At 47.8% G+C, this 20,681-nt stretch overlaps 8 protein-coding genes across 8 annotated transcripts; 6 read left to right on the top strand and 2 right to left on the bottom strand.

Moving 5' to 3' along the window:
* Window positions 1–50: 50 nt before the first annotated feature.
* K444DRAFT_533704 (uncharacterized protein) lies at window positions 51–4,756 on the top strand (the record flags this gene model as incomplete). The annotated part of the gene is made up of 3 exons (XM_024875173.1): window positions 51–611; window positions 995–2,457; window positions 2,572–4,756. The coding sequence occupies 3 exons, from the start codon at window positions 51–53 to the stop codon at window positions 4,754–4,756; spliced, it is 4,209 nt and encodes a 1,402-aa protein (XP_024734618.1).
* A 1,079-nt stretch (window positions 4,757–5,835) lies between these two features.
* On the top strand, window positions 5,836–7,593 carry K444DRAFT_533930 (aspartyl-tRNA synthetase-like protein; the record flags this gene model as incomplete). The annotated part of the gene is made up of 3 exons (XM_024875186.1): window positions 5,836–6,445; window positions 6,500–6,867; window positions 6,916–7,593. The coding sequence occupies 3 exons, from the start codon at window positions 5,836–5,838 to the stop codon at window positions 7,591–7,593; spliced, it is 1,656 nt and encodes a 551-aa protein (XP_024734617.1).
* Window positions 7,594–10,608: 3,015 nt separating this feature from the next.
* On the top strand, window positions 10,609–11,673 carry K444DRAFT_691892 (uncharacterized protein; the record flags this gene model as incomplete). Its single annotated transcript, XM_024887812.1, has 2 exons — window positions 10,609–11,008; window positions 11,558–11,673. Coding segments are annotated over 2 exons (516 nt in total), but the record flags the coding sequence as incomplete, so codon positions are not given.
* Window positions 11,674–13,144: 1,471 nt separating this feature from the next.
* On the bottom strand, window positions 13,145–14,005 carry K444DRAFT_615108 (uncharacterized protein). The gene is made up of 2 exons (XM_024880660.1): window positions 13,985–14,005; window positions 13,145–13,934 (listed from the first exon to the last, which is right to left on the bottom strand). The coding sequence occupies exons 1-2, from the start codon at window positions 13,993–13,995 to the stop codon at window positions 13,589–13,591; spliced, it is 357 nt and encodes a 118-aa protein (XP_024734615.1). The 5' UTR covers window positions 13,996–14,005; the 3' UTR covers window positions 13,145–13,588.
* A 39-nt stretch (window positions 14,006–14,044) lies between these two features.
* On the bottom strand, window positions 14,045–15,080 carry K444DRAFT_615107 (uncharacterized protein; the record flags this gene model as incomplete). Its single annotated transcript, XM_024880659.1, has 1 exon — window positions 14,045–15,080. A coding segment is annotated over exon 1 (572 nt), but the record flags the coding sequence as incomplete, so codon positions are not given.
* Window positions 15,081–15,967: 887 nt separating this feature from the next.
* Window positions 15,968–17,741, top strand: K444DRAFT_631869 (uncharacterized protein; the record flags this gene model as incomplete). Its single annotated transcript, XM_024883423.1, has 3 exons — window positions 15,968–16,100; window positions 16,165–17,250; window positions 17,302–17,741. 3 exons carry the CDS (start codon window positions 15,968–15,970, stop codon window positions 17,739–17,741), a joined length of 1,659 nt encoding a protein of 552 aa, XP_024734613.1.
* A 1,608-nt stretch (window positions 17,742–19,349) lies between these two features.
* On the top strand, window positions 19,350–20,042 carry K444DRAFT_631868 (uncharacterized protein; the record flags this gene model as incomplete). Its single annotated transcript, XM_024883422.1, has 2 exons — window positions 19,350–19,407; window positions 19,483–20,042. 2 exons carry the CDS (start codon window positions 19,350–19,352, stop codon window positions 20,040–20,042), a joined length of 618 nt encoding a protein of 205 aa, XP_024734612.1.
* A 92-nt stretch (window positions 20,043–20,134) lies between these two features.
* Window positions 20,135–20,581, top strand: K444DRAFT_32843 (uncharacterized protein). The gene has a single exon (XM_024871931.1). It carries the CDS (start codon window positions 20,252–20,254, stop codon window positions 20,507–20,509), a length of 258 nt encoding a protein of 85 aa, XP_024734611.1. The 5' UTR covers window positions 20,135–20,251; the 3' UTR covers window positions 20,510–20,581.
* The last annotated feature ends 100 nt before the right edge of the window (window positions 20,582–20,681 follow it).

Here is a 20,681-nt window from a genome sequence, read left to right as displayed (position 1 = left end):
CATGAGCAACCCCATAATTTGAGCAGGGCGGCATCTCCGCAGCCATGACGATGACTGCAGTCGCAGTCCAGCAGCATGCAGCTCACCGCCAGCAATATAGCCCACGACACTCCCCTCACTCCTCAAACGTGTCATCCGCGCATCAGTCGCGACCCGAAAGCTATAGCTCCTCGAGTGCTGCGCAGATTCCACCACAAGAGTCACCTCTGCTAAATGGAGGTTCAAGGGCTATGAATTCGCGGCCAGCTGTGAGCAATGATCCAGTACCGGCGGTCAATGGAAGTAGATCGTCTGCTGGAGAGCCATCCGCTTCAGGAGGAAGAGCACAACCAAATGCAGGTGACGTCGCAGACAAAGGCAAGCACCGCGCGTACTTGCAAGCACGTCCAACATCAGCTCCAAATGGCGCAGGAGAGACTTCCCCGGATGAATCAGAACCAGACAGAAGAAGACATAGACCAAAGCCTTTACTCCAGAGGTCAAAGAGTGATATCGGACCAAGAGGTGAAGATCAGGAATCGCAGGCGGATGATGACATCCAGGACTGGGGTGCGAGACATGGATTTGAAGACCATTATGCTTCCGAGGAATATGTGTCGCAGTTGGCAAACGTGAGTCGCTCTTTCCCTTTCGTCTGAACTTCCTTGAGGCGGCCGGTTTAGCCAAACTCTGGCCACGTCTAGCTTCCTTCACCTTTGCATCCCCGTTTCCTGGTTACTTTTGGATATAAGCAATGCCTTCTTTTCTCTGTTTAACCCCTATGATGTACGAAACTCTCCCTACTTTCGATGGCACCCTTGAGAGGGCATATTCTTCTGATGAAGAGAACCTCAACGTCTGGGAAAGCCTCGGTGGCACTTGCGGGATCATTCTGCAATGCGGTACCAATCGCCTGACGCGAGATCGCACCCGCAGTCAGCTCCTTGCTCGCTTGTCTTCTTGGAATGCTTGCTGGGGAGAGATATCTGCAGAAAATGCTAACCAACTCAATCAGAACTGGTATATGTACTTCACCGACAAGCGACATGAGACCACAGGAAACCCGAAATCCGTTGGCTACGAACTTCAAGATTGGCGAATGAAGGATCGGCTAAAAACAGTTTCCGCTGCGCTAGCGATATGTCTGAACATAGGAGTTGAGCCTCCGGATCAGTTGAAGACGACCCCTGGAGCGAAACTCGAAGCTTGGCAAGATCCGACAAACCCCCCTGTACAAAAGGCTCTTGAAATTATTGGAAAGTCGCTCCAAAATCAATACGAGACCCTCGCGATTCGAACAAGGTACAAGCAATACCTGGATCCCTCGGTTGAGGAGACCAAGAAATTCTGTCAGTCGCTCCGAAGAAATGCAAAGGAGGAGAGAGTCTTGTTTCATTACAATGGCCATGGAGTCCCGAAACCTACCGCCTCTGGCGAGATCTGGGTCTTCAACAAGAATTACACACAGTACATCCCAGTCTCGCTCTACGATCTCCAATCCTGGCTCGGAGCGCCGACATTCTATGTCTGGGACTGTTCTGACGCTGGCAATATTCTGAATAACTTCCACCGGTTCGTCGAAAAGCATGAACAGGAGGAAGTAGACCAAAGCGCCAAAGACCCAAACTACATCTCTCAACCATATAAACCCTACATTCATTTGGCGGCTTGCGGAGTGAAGGAGAACCTCCCTACAAATCCCTTGCTGCCAGCAGATGTATTTACATCATGCCTTACTACACCCATTGAGATGGCCCTCTGGTTCTTCGTCTTACAAAATCCATTGCCCTCACAAATCACGCCAGAGAGAGCGAAGAAGCTTCCAGGGCGGTTGCAGGAGAGAAGAACGCCACTTGGAGAGCTGAATTGGATATTTACTGCCATCACCGACACAATTGCATGGACCACTCTGCCCCGCCCACTATTCCGAAAATTCTTCCGACAAGACCTGATGGTCGCAGCACTCTTCCGAAACTTCCTCCTCTCGCAACGAATCATGTCTGCTTACAATTGCCATCCTCAATCATTTCCCGAGCTTCCCGATACTCATCAACACCCCCTCTGGGAGAGTTGGGATCTGGCCGTGGAGATGGCTCTTGCGCAATTGCCTCAATTGGAAGAGAAAGAAGCTGGAATCCGCCCTGACTACGAGTTCCAAAACTCAAGTTTCTTTACGGAGCAGCTCACAGCCTTTGAGGTTTATCTTACTCAAGGCGCTGTCACACATAAAGCTCCCGATCAGTTGCCAGTTGTTCTCCAAGTCCTTCTAAGTCAGCAGCACAGAGTTAGAGCTTTGATTCTGCTGGGCAAGTTCTTGGATATGGGCCCTTGGGCCGTCAACCTTGCTTTGAGCATCGGTATCTTCCCTTATGTTCTAAAGCTACTCCAATCGGCTGCGAATGAACTGAAGCCGGTCATGGTTTTCATCTGGACCCGAGTGTTGGCTGTTGACCTTACTTGCCAAACCGACCTACTGAAGTAAGTACATCGACCACCTCCATCAATAATTATTTTCCTATTCTAGAATATATATAGTATACCGTTGGTGATGCAGACTCGTTCATTTGTGGCTACTGACTTTATGAGTGACAGGGATAGTGGATACATGTACTTCGCCGTCATCTTAAAGCCCACAGAGGGGCTCCCGGTCGTCGACAGTCTTGAGCACAAGGCTATGTGTGCCTTCATTTTAGCCAGACTTTGTGATGGCTACAAACAAGGCCAGACTGTGTGCAATCAGTCAGAAATCATGACCTATTGTTTGGTCCATCTCCAGAATGCCGAAAATCCACTCTTGCGACAATGGGCGTGTCTCTGTATCAGCCAGTTATGGAAGGATCTTCCGGATGCAAAATGGCGAGGTATTAGAGAAAATGCGCCGTCAAAGCTTGCATTTCTGGTTCGGGATGTCTGCTGCGAAGTCCGGGCTGCAATGCTTTATGCTATGACCACATTCTTGGGAATCCAGGATTTGACCGATGAGGTGGCCCGGATCGAAGAGAACATTTCGTGGACCGTCATGGAGATGGCGAACGACGGAAATGCCATGGTACGAAAAGAACTTTTGGTCTACTTCTCCAAGTTCATTCAGCGATATGAAAACAAGTTCTTGGTAGCAGCTTACGAGCAATTGCAAGAGGAGCGCGAGTACCGGCAATTCCCGCCAGCTGATGATGGAAATGATCACAAGATGGGCCTGCATTATGCCCGCATGGAAAATCGCAACCTCGACGGCACGATCAAAGCTACAGCTCATGGCGTGGCTCATAATTCGATATTCGCAGCCGTTTGGAAGCATGTCCTCATCATGGCGGTCGATCCACATCCCGAAGTTCAACGCAATGCAACCATAATCATCGATTGTATCCACTGCTCTTTGCTCCAATCTCCGCTTGGTGGCCATGCTCAGAATATCATTGACGACATCAATCGTCGTGTTGCAAGATCAGCCGCATCAAACCAGAGCGCAACTGATCCACGACCTAGCACACCTATCAGACAAGACTCAATGACGTCAGCACCTACAACCCAACAAAGCCTTCTCAAGCGGACCGCCAGCTATCTGTTTACTATGCCATTCGTTGGTGGCTCAAGTGCAGACACATCACCAGAACACTCTTTGGGTAGAAACCCTCCAAAGTCACCTGGAGCTCAACGGAGTCCCCTTCCTTTACGCTCAAGGCTCCCAGATTTCAACGCCCCGCCAGAGCAAAATGATACCGCAGCCACTCCCGGAACATATCATGCCGCGAAGGAGCCGATGTCTGGTGGATTCGTACCTCGAAAGCTGTCAACTCCTCCCACTTTACCTCTCGTAAGCACTTTCTTTGAATGGTCGATTGAGTACTTCCGGGAACCTCAAATGAAGCCAAACGAAGCCGAAGAGCCGGGAAGCACTGACTACAACGAGCGGCTGTGGCGCCGCTCTCGCAATGAAGCAATTTTGAGAGAGACGCAGCCGCAGAAGGAGATTGCAGGCAGCGGTAGATGGACGACCCCAGCTGGTTTCTTCAATAATCAAAGCCAGCCGTCGAAGATGACTTTCCACCAGTTCGAGGACCATTTGGCAGTTTCAGATGATCGGGATACAATTTGTATCTGGGACTGGAAGAAGCAAGACCGGCTGAGCAGATTCTCGAATGGTAACCCGGAAGGATCTAAGATCAGTGACCTTCAGTTCATCAACGAAGACGACCAGGCTTTTCTCCTCACAGGTTCTTCAGACGGTGTTATTCGCATATATAGGAACTATGATTCCGACAAGAAGATCGAAGTTGCATCTGCCTGGAGAGCTTTGACTCATCTTGTCCCTAGCAATGTCAACTCCGGTTTGGTATTCGACTGGCAGCAGGTATCTGGCAAGCTTTTGGTCGCTGGTGATGTTAAAGTCATTCGAGTATGGGCCGCAGCACCCGAGCTTTGCGTCGTCGACATCAATGCACGATCGGGTTCGTGTGTCACTTCTCTGACCTCCGATCAAATGACCGGCAACATCTTCGTTGCTGGTTTTGGAGATGGAGCGATTCGAGTCTTCGATGCTCGGAACAGGCCTCAAGAAGCGATGGTTAAGAAATGGAAGGACGAGACCGACAGAGTCTGGATCAAGAGCGTGCACATGCAACGAGGCGGTCAGCGAGAGCTTTTATCCGCCAGTCGCAACGGCAAGGTCAAGCTCTGGGATATCCGAATGGACAAGCCTTTGCGGACGATCAACACCACCGGCCAAACGTTACGAACAGCAAGTACGCATGAACATCTTCCAGTATTTGCTGTGTAAGTCCCCAACCCCCGCTTTACCCTTAGAACCAGTTGCTAACGATTGGATAGCGGCACCGGCAACCACGCCGTCAAAGTCTTCAACTTCGAAGGCCAAGAGCTCTCGCGCATCGAGCCGTACTCCAGCTTCCTGCACCAAGCCCGTCAGGCTCCCATTTCAGCAACTGCATTCCATCCCCATCACATGATGCTAGCTTGTGCAGCGAGAGGCGATAACCATGTTAATCTCTTTACATGTTCGGAGAAGAAGGTACCGGGTGGAAGTGGAATGGAGATTTGATTTCTACAATACCCTTTCGAGTCAATAATGGCGTATCAGGATGAGGGGAAGGAAAGAAGGTGGTTTTTAGATCCCTTCTGAAGACTTTTTTATGGCGCATTGGGAGATGTCAGAATGGCATCCATGCTTCTAATACGGTAAAGCATGGCAGCGTTTTCGTTGGAGAATCTAATCTTTTCTGCATTGCGTGGCTGGATGGTATGGCGTTCAGGATGCGTTTTTCCCCGAGTTCCTTTAATTTGAAGGGAACTGGTGAAGAAGCATGGATATCTAGCGTGCCAGGAGGCTGGGCTGGATACGAATTGTTTGCGAGTAAGTAGTTAATGAGTAATGCGATGTACGATAATACATTACTTGAACTCGAATGTGTGAAGAGAGAGAAGAGAGTGAGAAGAGAATGCTGTGTGGTGATTTTGAAATGGCTTGATGAAAGGCACGAGATGAAAGTTGGGCGACGTTTGTGTTCTCGCCCTAAGTTGCCCGTGACTTCAAATTTTCAGCGATCGGATACTGTTGAACGATCGAATTTCTGCTGTACAGGGTAATTGCATGTGCAAATTTAATTGCGTGCCTTGAAGCAATAAATATTTTAAATGTTTGCATTTTTTCAGGAACAAATGAACCCAAGTTCCCCGAAGTCGTCAGCCTCGCGGGGTAAACAAGGCTGAACCCTCGCTTAAAAAAATCCGAATATTAGCGCACTTTTTCGCCGGTGACTCTCACCCCACCTCCTCTTCCCTCCAACTATAAAACTCTCTCCATTGCCTCAGAAGAGCCAGGACCAATTGACACCACGCAACATGGAAGAGACAACGTCGAAGAAAGGCGCCAAAAAGGCTGAAGCCAAGGCCAAGAAGGAGGCCGAGAAGGCACGCAAGGCTGCTGAGCGCGAAGCTGCTGCTGCTTCATCTTCCACTGGAGCTGCTGCTGAGGACCTTGCGAAAGATAATTATGGCGATATCAAAACTGCGAATCAATCCTCCACCGTCGAGTATGTGCCACTTCGAGAGCTGGGCGAGAAACATATCGGGCAAACGATCGAGCTTCGTGCGTGGATTCAGAACTCGAGAATGCAGGGAGCGAAGATGGCGTTCGTCGAGTTGAGGGAGGAGGGCAGCTGGGCTATACAGGGTGTTGTTGCGGCGTCTGCGGAGGGAACACCGGTCAGCAGGCAGATGGTGAAGTGGATTGGTGGAGTCAAATTGGAGAGTTTTGTGCAGGTGGAGGCAACCGTGCAGAAGCCTCTGGAACCAGTTAAGAGTTGTAAGGTCAGCGACTACGAGCTGCATATCACGAAGCTGTATTTGGTGGCACCTGCTCCAGAGATGCTGAACTTAGGACTCGCAACTGCCAACAGAGTTGTGGGTAGTCTTGCTGAGCAGGACGAGACCGCTGATCCGAATGTTGAAGGTACGACAAGCACTTGGTACATTTGAACAACCGCTGATTGGAATTGCACTCGAGCAGGTCTGAACATTTCTGAAGGTGCACCAGTTGCCAGTCTGGCAACACATCTCAACAACCCGGCAATGCACAAACGCGCCGCAGTCAGCCAAGCAATTGCTGATATCCGCATTTCTGTCGAAGATTTGTTCGGCGAATACCTCAGAGAACGTCGATTCAAGAAGTTCCATCCCCCGTGCCTGATTGGGGCAGCGTCTGAGGGAGGATCGAATGTCTTCAAGCTACCATACTTTGATTCGGAGGCATACTTGGCTCAGTCTCCTCAGTTCTACAAGCAATTTGAGATTGCTGGTGGTCGCAAGAGAGTTTACTGCGTGGGGCCAGTTTTCCGTGCCGAAAACTCGAATACTCCAAGACATATGACTGAAGTGTGTTCTCTTCAACCAATATCAAAACTAAGTCTAACACTCAAATAGTTCATTGGTCTCGATCTGGAAATGGAAATCCAAAAACACTACCACGAAGTACTGCACATGCTCGAGGGTGTCCTTCTTTACATCTTCCGAGGCCTCACTGTAAGATGCCGCGAAGAAATTGATCTCGTCCGCTCTGTCTACCCATCCGAAGAATTCCTTCTCCCAGAACCAGGAAAAGAAATTCGCCTCACATTCGCCGAAGGTCAAGCTCTACTGCGCTCTGAAGGCCCACCTGAATACGCCGAAGTCAAAGACGACGAAGACATGTCAACGCCCCAAGAAAAGGCCCTCGGTGCATTGATCAAGAAGAAGTACAACACCGACTTCTACGTCCTCGACAAATTCCCCGTCGATGCGAGACCGTTCTACGCCATGCCAGACCCTGAAAATCCCAAACTCACTAATGCCTACGATTTCTTCATGCGTGGGCAGGAGATCCTATCTGGTGGACAGCGGTTGCACCTTCCTGCTGAACTCGAGGCGCACATTCGCTTCAAGGGATTGGACCCGCAGCAACCTGGTATCAAGGAGTATGTGGATGTGTTCAAGAGTGTGGGTGTTCCGCCGCACGGTGGTGGTGGCATCGGGTTGGACAGAGTGGTGGCGTTTTATCTGAACTTGCCTACGGTTCATCTGGTTTCCGACTATGTCCGGACACCGAAGAGGTTGTCTCCTTAGGTCGTCATTCGGTTCCATCAATGGTTCCGAGCTGTATTTTAGACTGTATTCGTGGCAGTACGTAGATTACGGTCTCGCTCCTAAGAATGCAGCCTGATTATACCCTATTCCCTTAATCTAATCGTTTGAAAAGCTTGGCTTTTCATCCGGTCTCTGGCCATGGTCGGACGCAAAAGACCCTGCTTCCCAGAGAGTAGTCGAACAATCACCAAGCTGTCGTTGACGATAAATCAAAAAGTCGTTTAATAGTTTCTTTCTGCGCAAGATGTCTTAGAGTTCTAGGTCAACGATTTAGCACAGAGGAGGCAGGTGCGCGGATAAGGACATTTGACATGGGCTGGCAGAGAATAGTGACTTCCTACACCTTGTGCAAACTAACGAAGCACACAGATAAACTCATTGCCATCTCTTCTATCGCCCATGAACTAGCAAGTGCAGAAATCCTGAAGAAGCGCTACCTTGCTGGACTCTGGGATGGCTGGATTGCAGTTGAAAGAGAGAAGACACCACCAAGGAAAGGCGCTGAGGAAGAAGGATATGTCGCTCCAAGCTGGGGCTGGGCTTCCATCGGCGCACCAGTCTCACCTAATTTTATCTAATTTTGTCTTTTCTTCCAGCAAACCACTGATACCGCTTGCCGATGTTCGCGCTACGGACATCGTTCTCGCTACAGATTACTAGTTTGGCTCTATCAAGTCTGGCTTTTTGCGTTTGTTTGGGGGATTCAACAATGTGAAAACAGTGGAGAGGAGGGCATTTAATAGCTGTGATCCGAAGTCGACTAAGGACACTGACGCTGCAACTGGGGACCGGCAATTTGGGAGGATTGCGAGTATGCTGCAGCAGGATAAGTTGCTCTTGAGATTGGGTAGTTACCCTGATACTCAGGTGGAAGAGGGGCAAGGAAGGTCACTGGCGGAGGAATTTAAAAGGAGGGAAGAGGGGATGCATGAATTTGTTTTGATTTAACTGAGACTGCATTACTCACGCTGTGCGAGTCTCATTCTCGACTGAACTGCAGTGAGGGTAGCTGACCATGATAATCTTATCGGTCTAATTGCGAAGCAAGAGTGCTTCTGCCTGACCGCTCCTGTCATATCTTGCCTCGACTTATTCCGGGCTCATTATTTCCTGCGAAACTCGTTCACCAGGTGGTGACGAAATTGTGGCGGAACAACTTTCTGAGGGTCGAGAAACTTTGGTAGACTCTAGGCTCGTCTCAATTTGAACGTTCATTAACCTTAGAACGTTCAAGTTGGATGTTCCGCAATAATAGGTTGCCGAACCAAGCATCTTGTTCAAGCTCATAAGAATTAAATAGCCACATGGTGCCTTATCCAGAAGAACTAGGGGGTGATGGTATCTCCCCACGCTGGTCTCAACAGACCAAGCTTGATCCAGCTGTCTTTGAGCTTTTCCTCAAAAGAGCTCTATGATATAGATCTTGGGATTGAACAAGATGAATGTGGTCGTCAGCATATATATACGTTGGCAGCGTCTCCTGATGGAACTGTATCTTTGAATATCCCTGTGGCTTTTTAGAGTTTTGAAGAGTGTAGTAGTACTCGTGCTCGCATAGACCTTCAAGGCCATTTCTGTTGATCAACCTGTTTCAAAAAGCCAGCTGCTTTTTCTGATTAATCGTTGAGCCCCCCGTCACCATTCTCAAATCGCTTGTTTTTCCCCATCCTCAAAGAAGAAGTCCGTACTGTCATGCTAACAGCATTTCCTGAGGGGTGCAAAGGGCAACTGTAGTAGAAAGATTAACCATCTGATCCTCCAAGGCCCAGGTGATGTGGCTGTCGGCCATCTGTTCGGAACGATCCTAAATGTGATCTCCATTTTGAATCAAGTGACACTCTGCTTCGGCGACGGCTTCCGGATCGGTGAGGACTTTGTTTGCTAGTTCTTCGGGTGTCGTTCCACTGATTTTGAATGCGTTGGGCGATTTTCGCAGCCGGGTCGACGAGCCCGAGAACGGTGCGCCTCTGCTCTTCGGTGATCTGAGACGGAGTCTCGGTCGCCTTGCGTCATAAGCCCGTTCCTGATCCGTGGGCACGCTCACGATTAAATCGAAAATGTACGAATAGAATTTTGGTGAAGAGGATTGGCCTCTGAAGTTTGGAAGAGGCTGGAGACGAGGTTTGTCCTGCCCCTTGTGGCGCTGACTTGTTTCAGACGCAATGTAACCTACCTCCAAGCAAGATCGCATTGACTATTGGATGGGACATTTGGGTTCAACAATCTCTGAAGCTGAAGGTTTATCGGTATCAGGAAAAATCTGCACACCAGGCAATCAAAGTTTCAAAGCATGACCTCCAGATCTTTTCCAAAGTTGCAACCGTGGATCTTGAGAAAGGTTGCACGGCCAGGGGTTTCCATCCTGCTGTAACCCGTAGTATAGCAAACAGCCTTTGACGCTAACAAGATCTTATTAGGATAGATTTAGGCTCCCATTGCCACTCAGGCTTACACCGTATCAAACACTTTGCGCAACCGATAAATTATAAGCATCGCTGCATCACTTTTGGATTTAGTATACAACACATCGTACTCTTAGGCAGCTGTTGCTCGCCTTGTTAACGCTAAGCTATACTCCTCAGATATGAACGAGCCCAATATGTTTTGTGATCAGTGCCAGAAGATCGTCAACCTCGATATGCTCCTCACGTCTCTTAGCAAGCTTGAGCCTGGAGCAGAGAATCGGCCTCTGGGACACCACAAGAACGTCGCAGCACTCAAGAATTCGGCTGAAGCAGGTTGCGCCATTTGTAAACTTGTTTTCGGGAATATAAGGACCTTGTCCAACAATGCAACGGCGGTTATAGGACAGATCAATTTCCGATTGAATACCCGTGACATTCTGATGTTCGACACTGAAACCCAGAGTTCATCCTCGAAGGGTTGGCCAAGGGATTTTTGTGGTATAAGACTGAGTGCACTCGAAGGTATGCGCCATTTTATAATCTCGGGAAGTAGCTTCTAAGGTGGTTAGGTGACCCGGTTACAAATTTGATGCCTGGACTTTTTACCAGCCGTCCAGTGGCAAATGATAGCAGCTCCGAGACTTGTTTTAAGATGGCTCAATACTGGCTCAAGACATGCTTAGAGACCCACGATTCTCTATGCCAAATCCAAGGCAGCTTACCATTGCCAACTCGGGTACTTGATGTTGGACTTTTAGCGAGTCCTTTCGTCAACCTCTCCATCTCTCATGGCCGGCATGGGCAATGGCTTACTTTAAGCCATTGTTGGGGCAAGACTCAGCCTGCAGCTACCACGAAAAGTAATCTCAACAATCATTGCACCGGAATCATAATCTCTAAGCTCCCTCAAACTTTCCGAGATGCTATTCTTATCACACGGAAACTTGGCTATCAATTTCTCTGGATTGACTCCCTTTGCATTGTGCACAGTGTGTCAAAGAACTACTCATGCTACTCATGCTACTCATGAATATTCATGAGTAGCGTGAGTAGAATATGAGTAGCGTAATGTCCTAAAAATTTGAGTAGAGTAGAGTATATACTCATGAGTAGTATGAGTAGTAATGAGTAGCCGTCACGTGACAATAATAAACTAAGGTTTATTTAATAATTATTAAATAATAAAGATATTTATTAAGTAGCCCCAGTAAAGGTAAGCTAGGGCTTGTATAAGACTAGCTAAATATTAATTTTCTATAATACTAAACTAGTTATGCTTCTTAGAATCTTGATTTCCCCCTGACCTTTGGCTCGCTTACTAAGCAATGTCATTGCCTAATTGGGTAGAAACTTGGCGCTAGATGGGAGGCTTACCTAATTAGGCTAGCCTGTCACGTGCAACTGTCACGTGGGTACCTACTCACACTACTCACACTACTCATGAGTAGCTTGAGTAGCGCTATAATTGGTTGAGTAGAGTATGAGTAGGACCCACTACTCTACTCTACTCTACTCATTTGACACACTGATTGTGCAAGATTCTTTGACTGATTGGCAAGAGGAGTCAGTCAAGATGAATACGATATACTCAAATGCAGTCCTGAATAATTCGGCCGATGCTGCTGCAGACTCCTTCCAAGGTATCTTCTCCAGTTCAAATAGAAAGATAGATGGAAGGACACCGATTACTCCACCCCCGAGGCCAGATCTCATCCAAATCCCGGTACATAGCCCCAAAACTGGCCTCAAATCCACACTATATGCAAACCGGTGGCACTATGACCGTTTTTTAGATAACGACCCTCTCCAAGAAAGAGGATGGGTCTTGGCAGAAGCCGTGCTCTCTCGTCGCAGACTGCGATATACTTCCGGCGGACTTGCTTGGAGCTGTCCGCAAGTTCCCACATTTTGCGAAGAAACACGACCCCATCAGATCCACGATTTGGTTGAGCAAAGTGCTTATATTAATTCTGTGTATCAAATTCCCTATGAATCTCTTCCGCCAAGATATGTGCACGAGCGGGAAAGGGATGAAAGATATTGGGAAATAATCGAGTGGTGGTACCGTCGGGTCAGCGATTATATCAATCGCCAATTGACTTTTCAGCACGACAAATTTCCAGCCTTTTCTGGAATTGCAAAAACGTATTCCGACCGCACTGGCTACAGCTACAAGGCTGGAATATTAGTCGAAGATTTCCGTAGAGGGCTTTTATGGCAAACTTGTGGTCGGCCCGTGGACATAGAAGTCGCACCTTCCTGGAGCTGGGCCGTTGTGGGTCACCAGGCCATAACTCACCCAAAAATCTACGAGTGGGTATATGCACACCAGACATACGTCGCTGACCCCAATGAGGTGGAGCTTATTGATATCTACGTTGCCAATCTACGCGATGATCCTTTTGGTCAGGTCATCTCAGGCAGTCTTACCCTCCGAGGTCTTTGTCACTGTCTCAATGAGTTACTGAAGACAGCCGAATTCTATTTCTTGTCCGGGTGGCGTTCCCATGAGGATTGTCGAGACCGGAATTACCGGCGATTCACTAGTGGCTATTTTCCTCAGGGGGCATTGGAACTGTATATGGACGTCATGGACGAATCAAATTCAACACTTTGGCGACGCGAAGATATTCATATCTTGAGGATTGGGATGTTCTCGTCCGAACCCACGTCTGATAGCATTGAACACCGTCAACCACCAGTAGAAGCTACGTCGTTTTTGCTCCTGCAAGAAATACCTGGGCTCGAGGCTTCCTATCGACGAATTGGCATTGCTAAAATACTAGGCCGCGGCGTGGAAGGCCCAGATTGGAAGATGAAGACGGTTACTATTCTCTAAGTAAAAGCTCACCAAGGCTAACGTAATCTTACCTATGCATAATCTCAACTGACACGCTAATATTCCTATTAGGTATTTCAACATTGTTGTCGTGAAGGAATCACAGGTGCCAATAGTTAGCAACGCGTTTGGATTCGCAGATCCGAGCCACTAGTCAAGACGTGAAAAGGGGGAAGCCGGGGGGGTTGTTCTGGAAATTAGAACCAGTTCCGAAGAAAATTGCAAGGAAAAGAGTTTTAAAGGTAAAAATTGTGATTTGGTTCATTGGAATCACATCCTTTAAAAACGGTGCTATGCCCAGCCTTGGTATAATAATAACCGTGGCACTCGTGGTTGCAGTCTAGTCCACTAACTCGGGGTGTCTGTCTCCGAAGAAAAGACCAATGGTCAATCATTTCCACACACCCAACCTTCTACATTGACAAGCTATTAAAATAGCAGATAGTCCCTATCAATCTCATGACCATAATTTATCGTCATCCAGAATCACCTGTCCCATCCCATTGATCTTGATAGCGGATCATCATAACATTCTCGAGTTCGATCCACTTGCGTTCCGCGGGGTCTCGAACAGCCACTTTAAAGACGAGTGTTCGGCTAGCCTGTCATAGTTCTGCTAGAATGGTTGGCGCCCTTCCGCAAGTTATAGGGGGGCAAGCCTTTGCAGTAGCATCAGCAGCGGCAGCATATTCAGCAGCCTGTCGTGCATAGTTCATGGAATATACCGCTGTTACAGATGCAATAACTCCAAAATGGTCACCAACCCTAGGGTGAGAATCGCAAACCAAAACGTGTACCACTGCAACGGGTTTCTTCGATCTTTCCAGAGTTGTTTCCAAGCTGGAGGGGGAGAATTGAACTCGACGTAAAGTTCGTGGAGACGGTCCCTCCAGAACGAAAATTCGTTGAGGCGGATCGGGGCAGGGTAATACGCAGGTTCGGCAATCAGAATATGGTGGTGCTTGTTCTTCTTCTTCTTAAAAAATTTGATGGTATCAGTGTCCCAGTCTGGAAAGAGGAGGTTGAGCGTAAGAATAGTCTCGTCGATTACTTGGTCAGGGATGATGCCAATGTCGCTGCTTTATGTTAGTGAATTCGGTGCGCAAAATAGAAATCTATTTCGTACCTCCTTTTCATGTCATATAGGTATCCCTTTAAGGGGTAGATTTTTAAAATCCTGAGCTTGCGATTAAACACCAAATGTTCTACCAGATTGCACATCAATTCTATCTCGAAGCCGCAAAATCTTTGCAGATTCACAGCTGTAAAGCTAGTCTGCAAAGTGACACCGTTTTTCGTAACTTCAACGCTTCTCAAATTCTGGAAGCGTTGACTGACAACACTCTCTAAAGTCCCGGTGCCCTCCCATTGGAGGGGTCCTTGGTCTTGATAAGTTTGCACGCGTTGAGTTATTGATTTGGGAATGAGATTAGTGAAAGGCTGCAGCAGAAAGGCCAGCCAGTCTCTCAGCGCTTCTGCATGCTGTCCCTCGAGATCGGGGGGAGGACCTCGAAGATGCTGTCCCTCATTATTTGGTATATGATCTGAACGAGCTTGGCGACCGCCATTCGGTGGAGCAGGACGACTCGCTTTTTCTCCAGACTTCAGGGGCCAAATTTGGGCACGGTGCGAATCAACTTCTAATGGGGCCTTTTGAGCATGCTGAAGATCTGAACCAGCGGAATGCTCCCTGACGTTCTGAGCTGAGGCACGATTTATTTCAAGGTTTCGTCCCCCTTCTTGATTGTCAAAAATGCCCTGGAGAGGCCGCTCTTTTCCATTGGGTGGAGGGGTATGTTGCTCCTGTGGAACAGGCGGAGCCTCAAGTAGCTGTGTGGACTTTGAGAAGTCTAAGGTGAGCCACAATGACAGAGCGAGATTAATCGATCGGTCAATCTTGAGTGGCTCCTTGCCTTGAAACATCGGATCCTCCTTCAGAGCCCGATGGAGACAACGTCGATCATCGGTTGGAGCTCGCCGGATGGCCTCGACTATCCGCATCAAATGTTCATGGCTGTTGTGGGCCAGATTTGTCACATTATCCGTTTCGTTCCATCATCCAGAGAAGGCGGATGATCCGCCGGTGCGGCATTGTTAATGTTCGTAGGTGCGCTCTTGTTAACATTCGTGGGTGTGTTCTTGTTAACGTTCGTTGGTTGCTTTAGCAACTTGTTGTATTCCTGAAAGAAAGATGCATAGGCTTTCTCGAAGTCCTAGTTGTTCGAGAAACTCCAAGGTCCACCAACATATCCTTTGATGATCACTTTCTTGAGATGTATGCCGGGTTCTTCGTAAGTAATCAGACGTTTCACCATGCTGATCAAAGTCCGATATATGTAAACACACCTCGCCTGTCGGTTAACTAAAGAACTTATGATTTTACAGAATCATTCACAGCTAGATTTCTCTGGAGGAATTTGCGCTGCCGTTCTTGAAAATAAAATAAAATAAAGAGCAGCTAGACTGGTCCCCGTTTTAACGGCAATTCTTGCGAGCATTTGATAGGCCTCTAGACAATCTCCTGCGCTGTGATATCAATGGTTTGCTGTAGGAATGCAAAATTATGTGGCAACAGCTAATTGGAGCTGGTTAACTGATTCCAGCAGTTGTGTAACTCAGCCTCTGTCACGGCCTGGACAAGCTGTGGAAGTGGAATGTGGGTGTGTTTGTGTAAATATGTATGAATGATGGTGCCCTAAGGGCGGTGAAGAAGCTATATATACGCCTGTGCGCAGCACGTGACAGCCTCAAATCTCTGGGCCTTAAACTGCGGAAAACCCCGTTACTCAAAACCAATTGAGATGTTCGCACATGAATTCGTGCAGTGTGAGGCCACAGAAGGATGTGAAAGAGGGCAGGGGCTATCAGGTGGGGAGTGGAGAGAGGGTCTATTGGGCTGTATGGATTGTCTGCGCGCTATGAAGGCAGCCACAATTTTGCTTATTGATAGACTTACTTCTGGCAGTAGATTTGTCAGCTTGCTGAATTCGTTGATAAGGGATTTTTGAAGGGCGAAAGGTGGTTGATATTTGCTCATGCCCACCCACAACATACCCGGCATTCAAATTTCGTTTCCTTCGCATAGTAGCCGAGTGATGATAATGGTACGATGCCTTCGATAGCATCAAGGCCGATGGAAAATAGAGTGCGAGACTCCTTACCGATTAAAGTTGATGGCGTGGATGAACTCAAGCAGCCCTCTATATCAACACCGCCTCAAGATGGAGTTATCAACAATAAAGGTCACATCCCAATGTCCAATTGATGCAGGCATAGAAGGCAATTAAAAGCTTATTTATTGTACAGAGGAAACAGCTGCATCCCGCCTAGTCACCACGAGCCAACGCGATGAAGAACTTCCTCAAGCGAAAGCTCTCGAGGCGAACTTGGACCCAATCAGTCAGGAGGCAGAACCTACTGCTACGATTGATGACCGAACTATTGTCCGTCCCCCACTGGAATCTGGCAATCGTTCAAAACCTGCGAAAGTTCCAGTAGTCCAAGCAAACCGCCTTTCAATCGCAGATGCTCCACCTCCAGTGCAAGCGCGGCAAGCAGTCCAGCAGACACGAAGTAGTCAACAAGTGCAACCTGGCGAGGAATTTGTTGTAGTCCGAGAGTCCACTCATCACTCTGGACTTTGGAATATGTTAGAGAAGGCTGTCCCGATCTTGAAACGCAGTAAAACCTTCTATCGAGCGCGCAATCTTAATGTAGATCCCAACGACAAAGAGACGTTTAATACATTACAGGTGGTGGTCAAACACATGCTCGATTATACAAGCGGCAAGGTTTCCGACGAGAGTCTGGAATTCATGATGGGAGGTGTTGCTGGCGATCCCATCCAGCCAACAGTGGTCATCAGATGCGGAAGTCGGAGTCGCAAAAAAAAGCTTACTAGAAAGTTAAAACTGCGCACTGATCTTCCCAGCCGTTTCAAGTTTAAGATACTGATAGACCCTCCTGTCTTGGGATCCCTGGGCGTTGGAGCTTCATCTACCTCGGCAGAAGAAGCACACAGTCTTGTCGAATTCAGAGTCTTAAGAGTTAGCGAATGGAGACTTGAGAGCAGAGTTTTTACAACTACTCAGTGGCTTGGATGGGCAGGACTTTGCGGACAGGTGGGCAGAGCGAAGTATGGCCGCTGGATTGAGAAGAATTCAACCCCAATCTATGAATTCAGCGGCAAGAATTCCGGGCTATTTACAATTGGAGGAGTGCTTTTGGTTCGCAATAAACTGTACGCTTTAACAACGGCGCATGCTTTTGTTGCAAAGAAGTCTCTTAAAAAGGCAAAAGGTGCCAGTCAAAAGGGAGAGGGGAAGTCGGAGAAGAATGAGCCTGCTGAACTTGTCAATCCACTCAGAAAAAACACAGAAATCTGGACCACAGGTACTCGCAATTTACTTCTGTGTGGCCGGAGATCAAGTTGACATTTTGCAGGATTTGCCCCCCTTGGCAGTGTGACATTATATGAGTGGACTGAAAATGCTGTGAGTGAGAAGCGTACGCAGCCTCTGGCTTTAGGTGATGATGCCGAAGCTTCCAAAGACGCAGTTTCTAGCTCGGGCATGGATCGGGCTCTGGTAGAGCTCTTATCATCAGACGACCTTCTGAAGCGGAATTTTTTCAACGTTATCCAACAAGAACTACCAATAACTGCAAGCAATGCACCGGTAAACGACGACAGACAGCCCATCGCTATTCAAGACTATATGAAAATTGAGCATTTCGAGGCGCGAGAAGTCGTGGTCTGCGCAGGCGTTAGTGGCCGGGTAACTGGTGTTTTAGACACCGTTCCTACAGTGGTGATAATAGGACAAACTGATTTTAGTGTAAGGTCTATTATCGATTTGAAAAAGCCGCTAGGTGAGCACCTGTAATTTTAACATGTTAAATAAGCTGACCTCAATCACCGAAAGCCGATGGGGACTCTGGCTCGTGGGTAATCCAAAACAACCTGGTCTGTGGGTACATCTTCTCGATTGTCGCCGGGCGAACTTGCGCTTATATGCTACCTGTTGAGCCTGTGATCAAAAGGATTGCTCAAAAGTTCGACTGTGACATCGAGTCAGTCGATTTATCTGTCGATCGTATCAACGAACACCTCAATGGCTTGCCCAAGATATCTGGAGTGGATGATCCTGTAACTCGACCTAGCAACTTAAGCTTGGCATTTCCCGAGTTTATTACTAAGGAACCCCCCCCCCCCTTCTGCGGGTATGAAATAGGAGTATTAATAGATTTTAGAGTTTTAATAATGTCTAAATAATTACTTATATAAGCTTATATATAAAAGCTCTAGTTTTGGGATATGGGATGAGCGAGGCGATTATTGCGTACGAGGCAAATAAGTTCCAGGTGCTTAATCGCTAAATTTTCAGGCTCTCTGAAGGTCGACACCCCTAATTAATACCTGGGGAGATATCGTTTTATATTTTCCCGTTCTACTAGAGATTATTAGGAAATATGCATTACTATAAGCTTATAAGACCCTAAATTTTTTTTTTTTTTTTGACTAATTGCGATATAACTAAATTTGTCTGGAAATGATAATGATAATAATAAGTCATTAGGTGCCAATATACATTGATTTGCATACATTGGTGCATACAAAGTAATGTATACGGGCACCTGCTACCGCTTGCTGGTTTCGGTTAGTGTGGCCCCCATCGACACCGGGGGGGGGGGTCGTTTTACTTTTTCCCGGGGAAACAGGAGGGGGAAAATCAATCTTTGACTTACTACTAGTCAGGCAGCTCGAAACGCTTCCAACACGAGATAAGAACTATTCACAAAGCAATTTATCTAAAATGGATGTGTGCAATGATATTGGGCTGCCACAAGAGTGCCATAAGTTATTTACATTACGTCGCCCATCCTTCACTTCTTCCATCCAACCGCAAGAGTGGTACGAGAGAAATGAAGGTACCGCAGACACGGCGAGACGTAGTCGGAAACACAAGAGCGCTGCGCTCATCGCTTGAAGAGGTGGACAGCGGTATGGAAGCAGATAAAGTCCCTCCCAATGCTGGGCGTTGGCTCTTTACCCCCAGAATCGTCGCATTGATATACAAGCAAATTGGCTCCTGAGTTTCGCCATTCTCCATGTGCAAAATGTTTCTATACATGCTCAAAGGCACGCTCCGTCTTCCCAGACATCACATTTCACATTTCACGAAACACCAGCAAAACAGTGGCCATACAACACAGATAACAGGGTCAAAAAAGACTGGCTGTACTTGGAAAACATGTCTCAGAATCGCCAATAAACTCGCGTCACACGATGCGAGAACACCATTGAGATATCTCAACGAAAAGCCACTGAGCTGATAGTGTGGGTGCTACCCCTCATCAGGCTAGAAATGGCGAAAGATATCAGAGGAGCCCAATCCGTCCCGTCCTTGTCTTCCATCATATTTCGAGTGCAGGGAAAAAAGCCTGACGCTCAGTTCAACAACGTAGCCATAAGATCCAGCTGTCTCTGAACGATGGCCCAAGCTGTGACTGTAGTTTACGATGGGTTCACGTTCACAGCTGCAGTACCTAGTGAGTGGACATTCCTTGAATGACCTCTTGTGTCCATTCTCCGACCCTGCTACTCGCAATTGACCCACGAAATAGCTGCTACCCAAGCCAGCGCCCAGCACGACTACCTTTACGACCCACCTCCTTCTCCCGGCTTGTCACCCACAGAAAAAGGCGCCATAGCTGCCGGCGTATTTCTCTTCGTGTTGTTTTGGGCAGTGTACATATGCCTTTGTCTTCGGAACCGGGGCTCCGGAAGGAGTAATCCTGCTTGGGGACGTGGTCTTCCTCGCGAACAAGCCAGAGCTCTTGGACTTGACCAGCCGTGGGTTTCACCACCCAGCTTTCCAGCTCCTGCATACAACCATTCTGGCCACAACCAGAGTTGGAATTATGGACATAACAGATGGGAAGAAGAACGTCGTAGGCAGGAAGATCGTCGTATAGAGGAAGACAATCGCCCAAATCAGTATTCATGGAACAACAGAAGCAATAACACAACATCCGATCCTGATCCTTATCGAATTGCGCAAGAAGCAGCTAGGCAAGATAGATTGAGAGCGGATGAAGCGGCTAGGCAGGATAGATTAAGAGCGGAAGAGAGGACAAGGAATGAGAGGGCGTATATTGCTACTTATGATGCTAGCTATCGATGAGCATGGCGATATATTGATGATTGATGAAAATGATTTAATTCTGCAGTCTTGAGTTGAGCTGAGCTGGGCGAATGAAGGAATAGCGAGAACGTACCTCCAGACAATTCGCAAACGAAGTAAACATCAAATCATCACAGCAAATTCGTTCTCGCCCTCCTTCTTCCCAGTTTTCTCAGCTGAAATCACTCAATCTTTGACTATACCCAACGATGTTGAGATGCCGATGTTGTCGCTCGAAACCTGAAATTTTCAGGTACCATCTCCGCCAGGGTCCCCTAATGCGCTCTCCCTACGGTCGCCCCCAAGCACCGCCATCCAACCCCACAATCTCGCCGACACAATCCCTCCTTCACACCAGACCATCACCATCGCAGAAACTTTCGCGTCAATTGATGCCGATGCTTTCTTCCATCGTTCCTTCAAACGATTCATTGGATTTCTTCTTTCTTCATAGAACCTCTCCTTAAGTGCTCCGAAATTCAAAGAGACTCTGACGGTCGCGATTAAACAGGGGCAATGCGGAAAGACTGATCAGTAATTGAAATTTAGCCACAGGGACGGATGTCAGCTCAATATAGTAAACCACCCCCCTTTCCGGAGCCAATGATACATTAAGCGATGTTCTCGTACGTTGCGGCT

This window comes from Hyaloscypha bicolor (genome assembly GCF_002865645.1).
Source record: "Hyaloscypha bicolor E unplaced genomic scaffold K444scaffold_116, whole genome shotgun sequence".
NCBI lineage: Eukaryota > Fungi > Ascomycota > Leotiomycetes > Helotiales > Hyaloscyphaceae > Hyaloscypha > Hyaloscypha bicolor.
The sequence above is the reverse complement of the archived record's forward strand: the minus strand, read 5'-3'. Positions and strand labels throughout refer to the sequence as shown.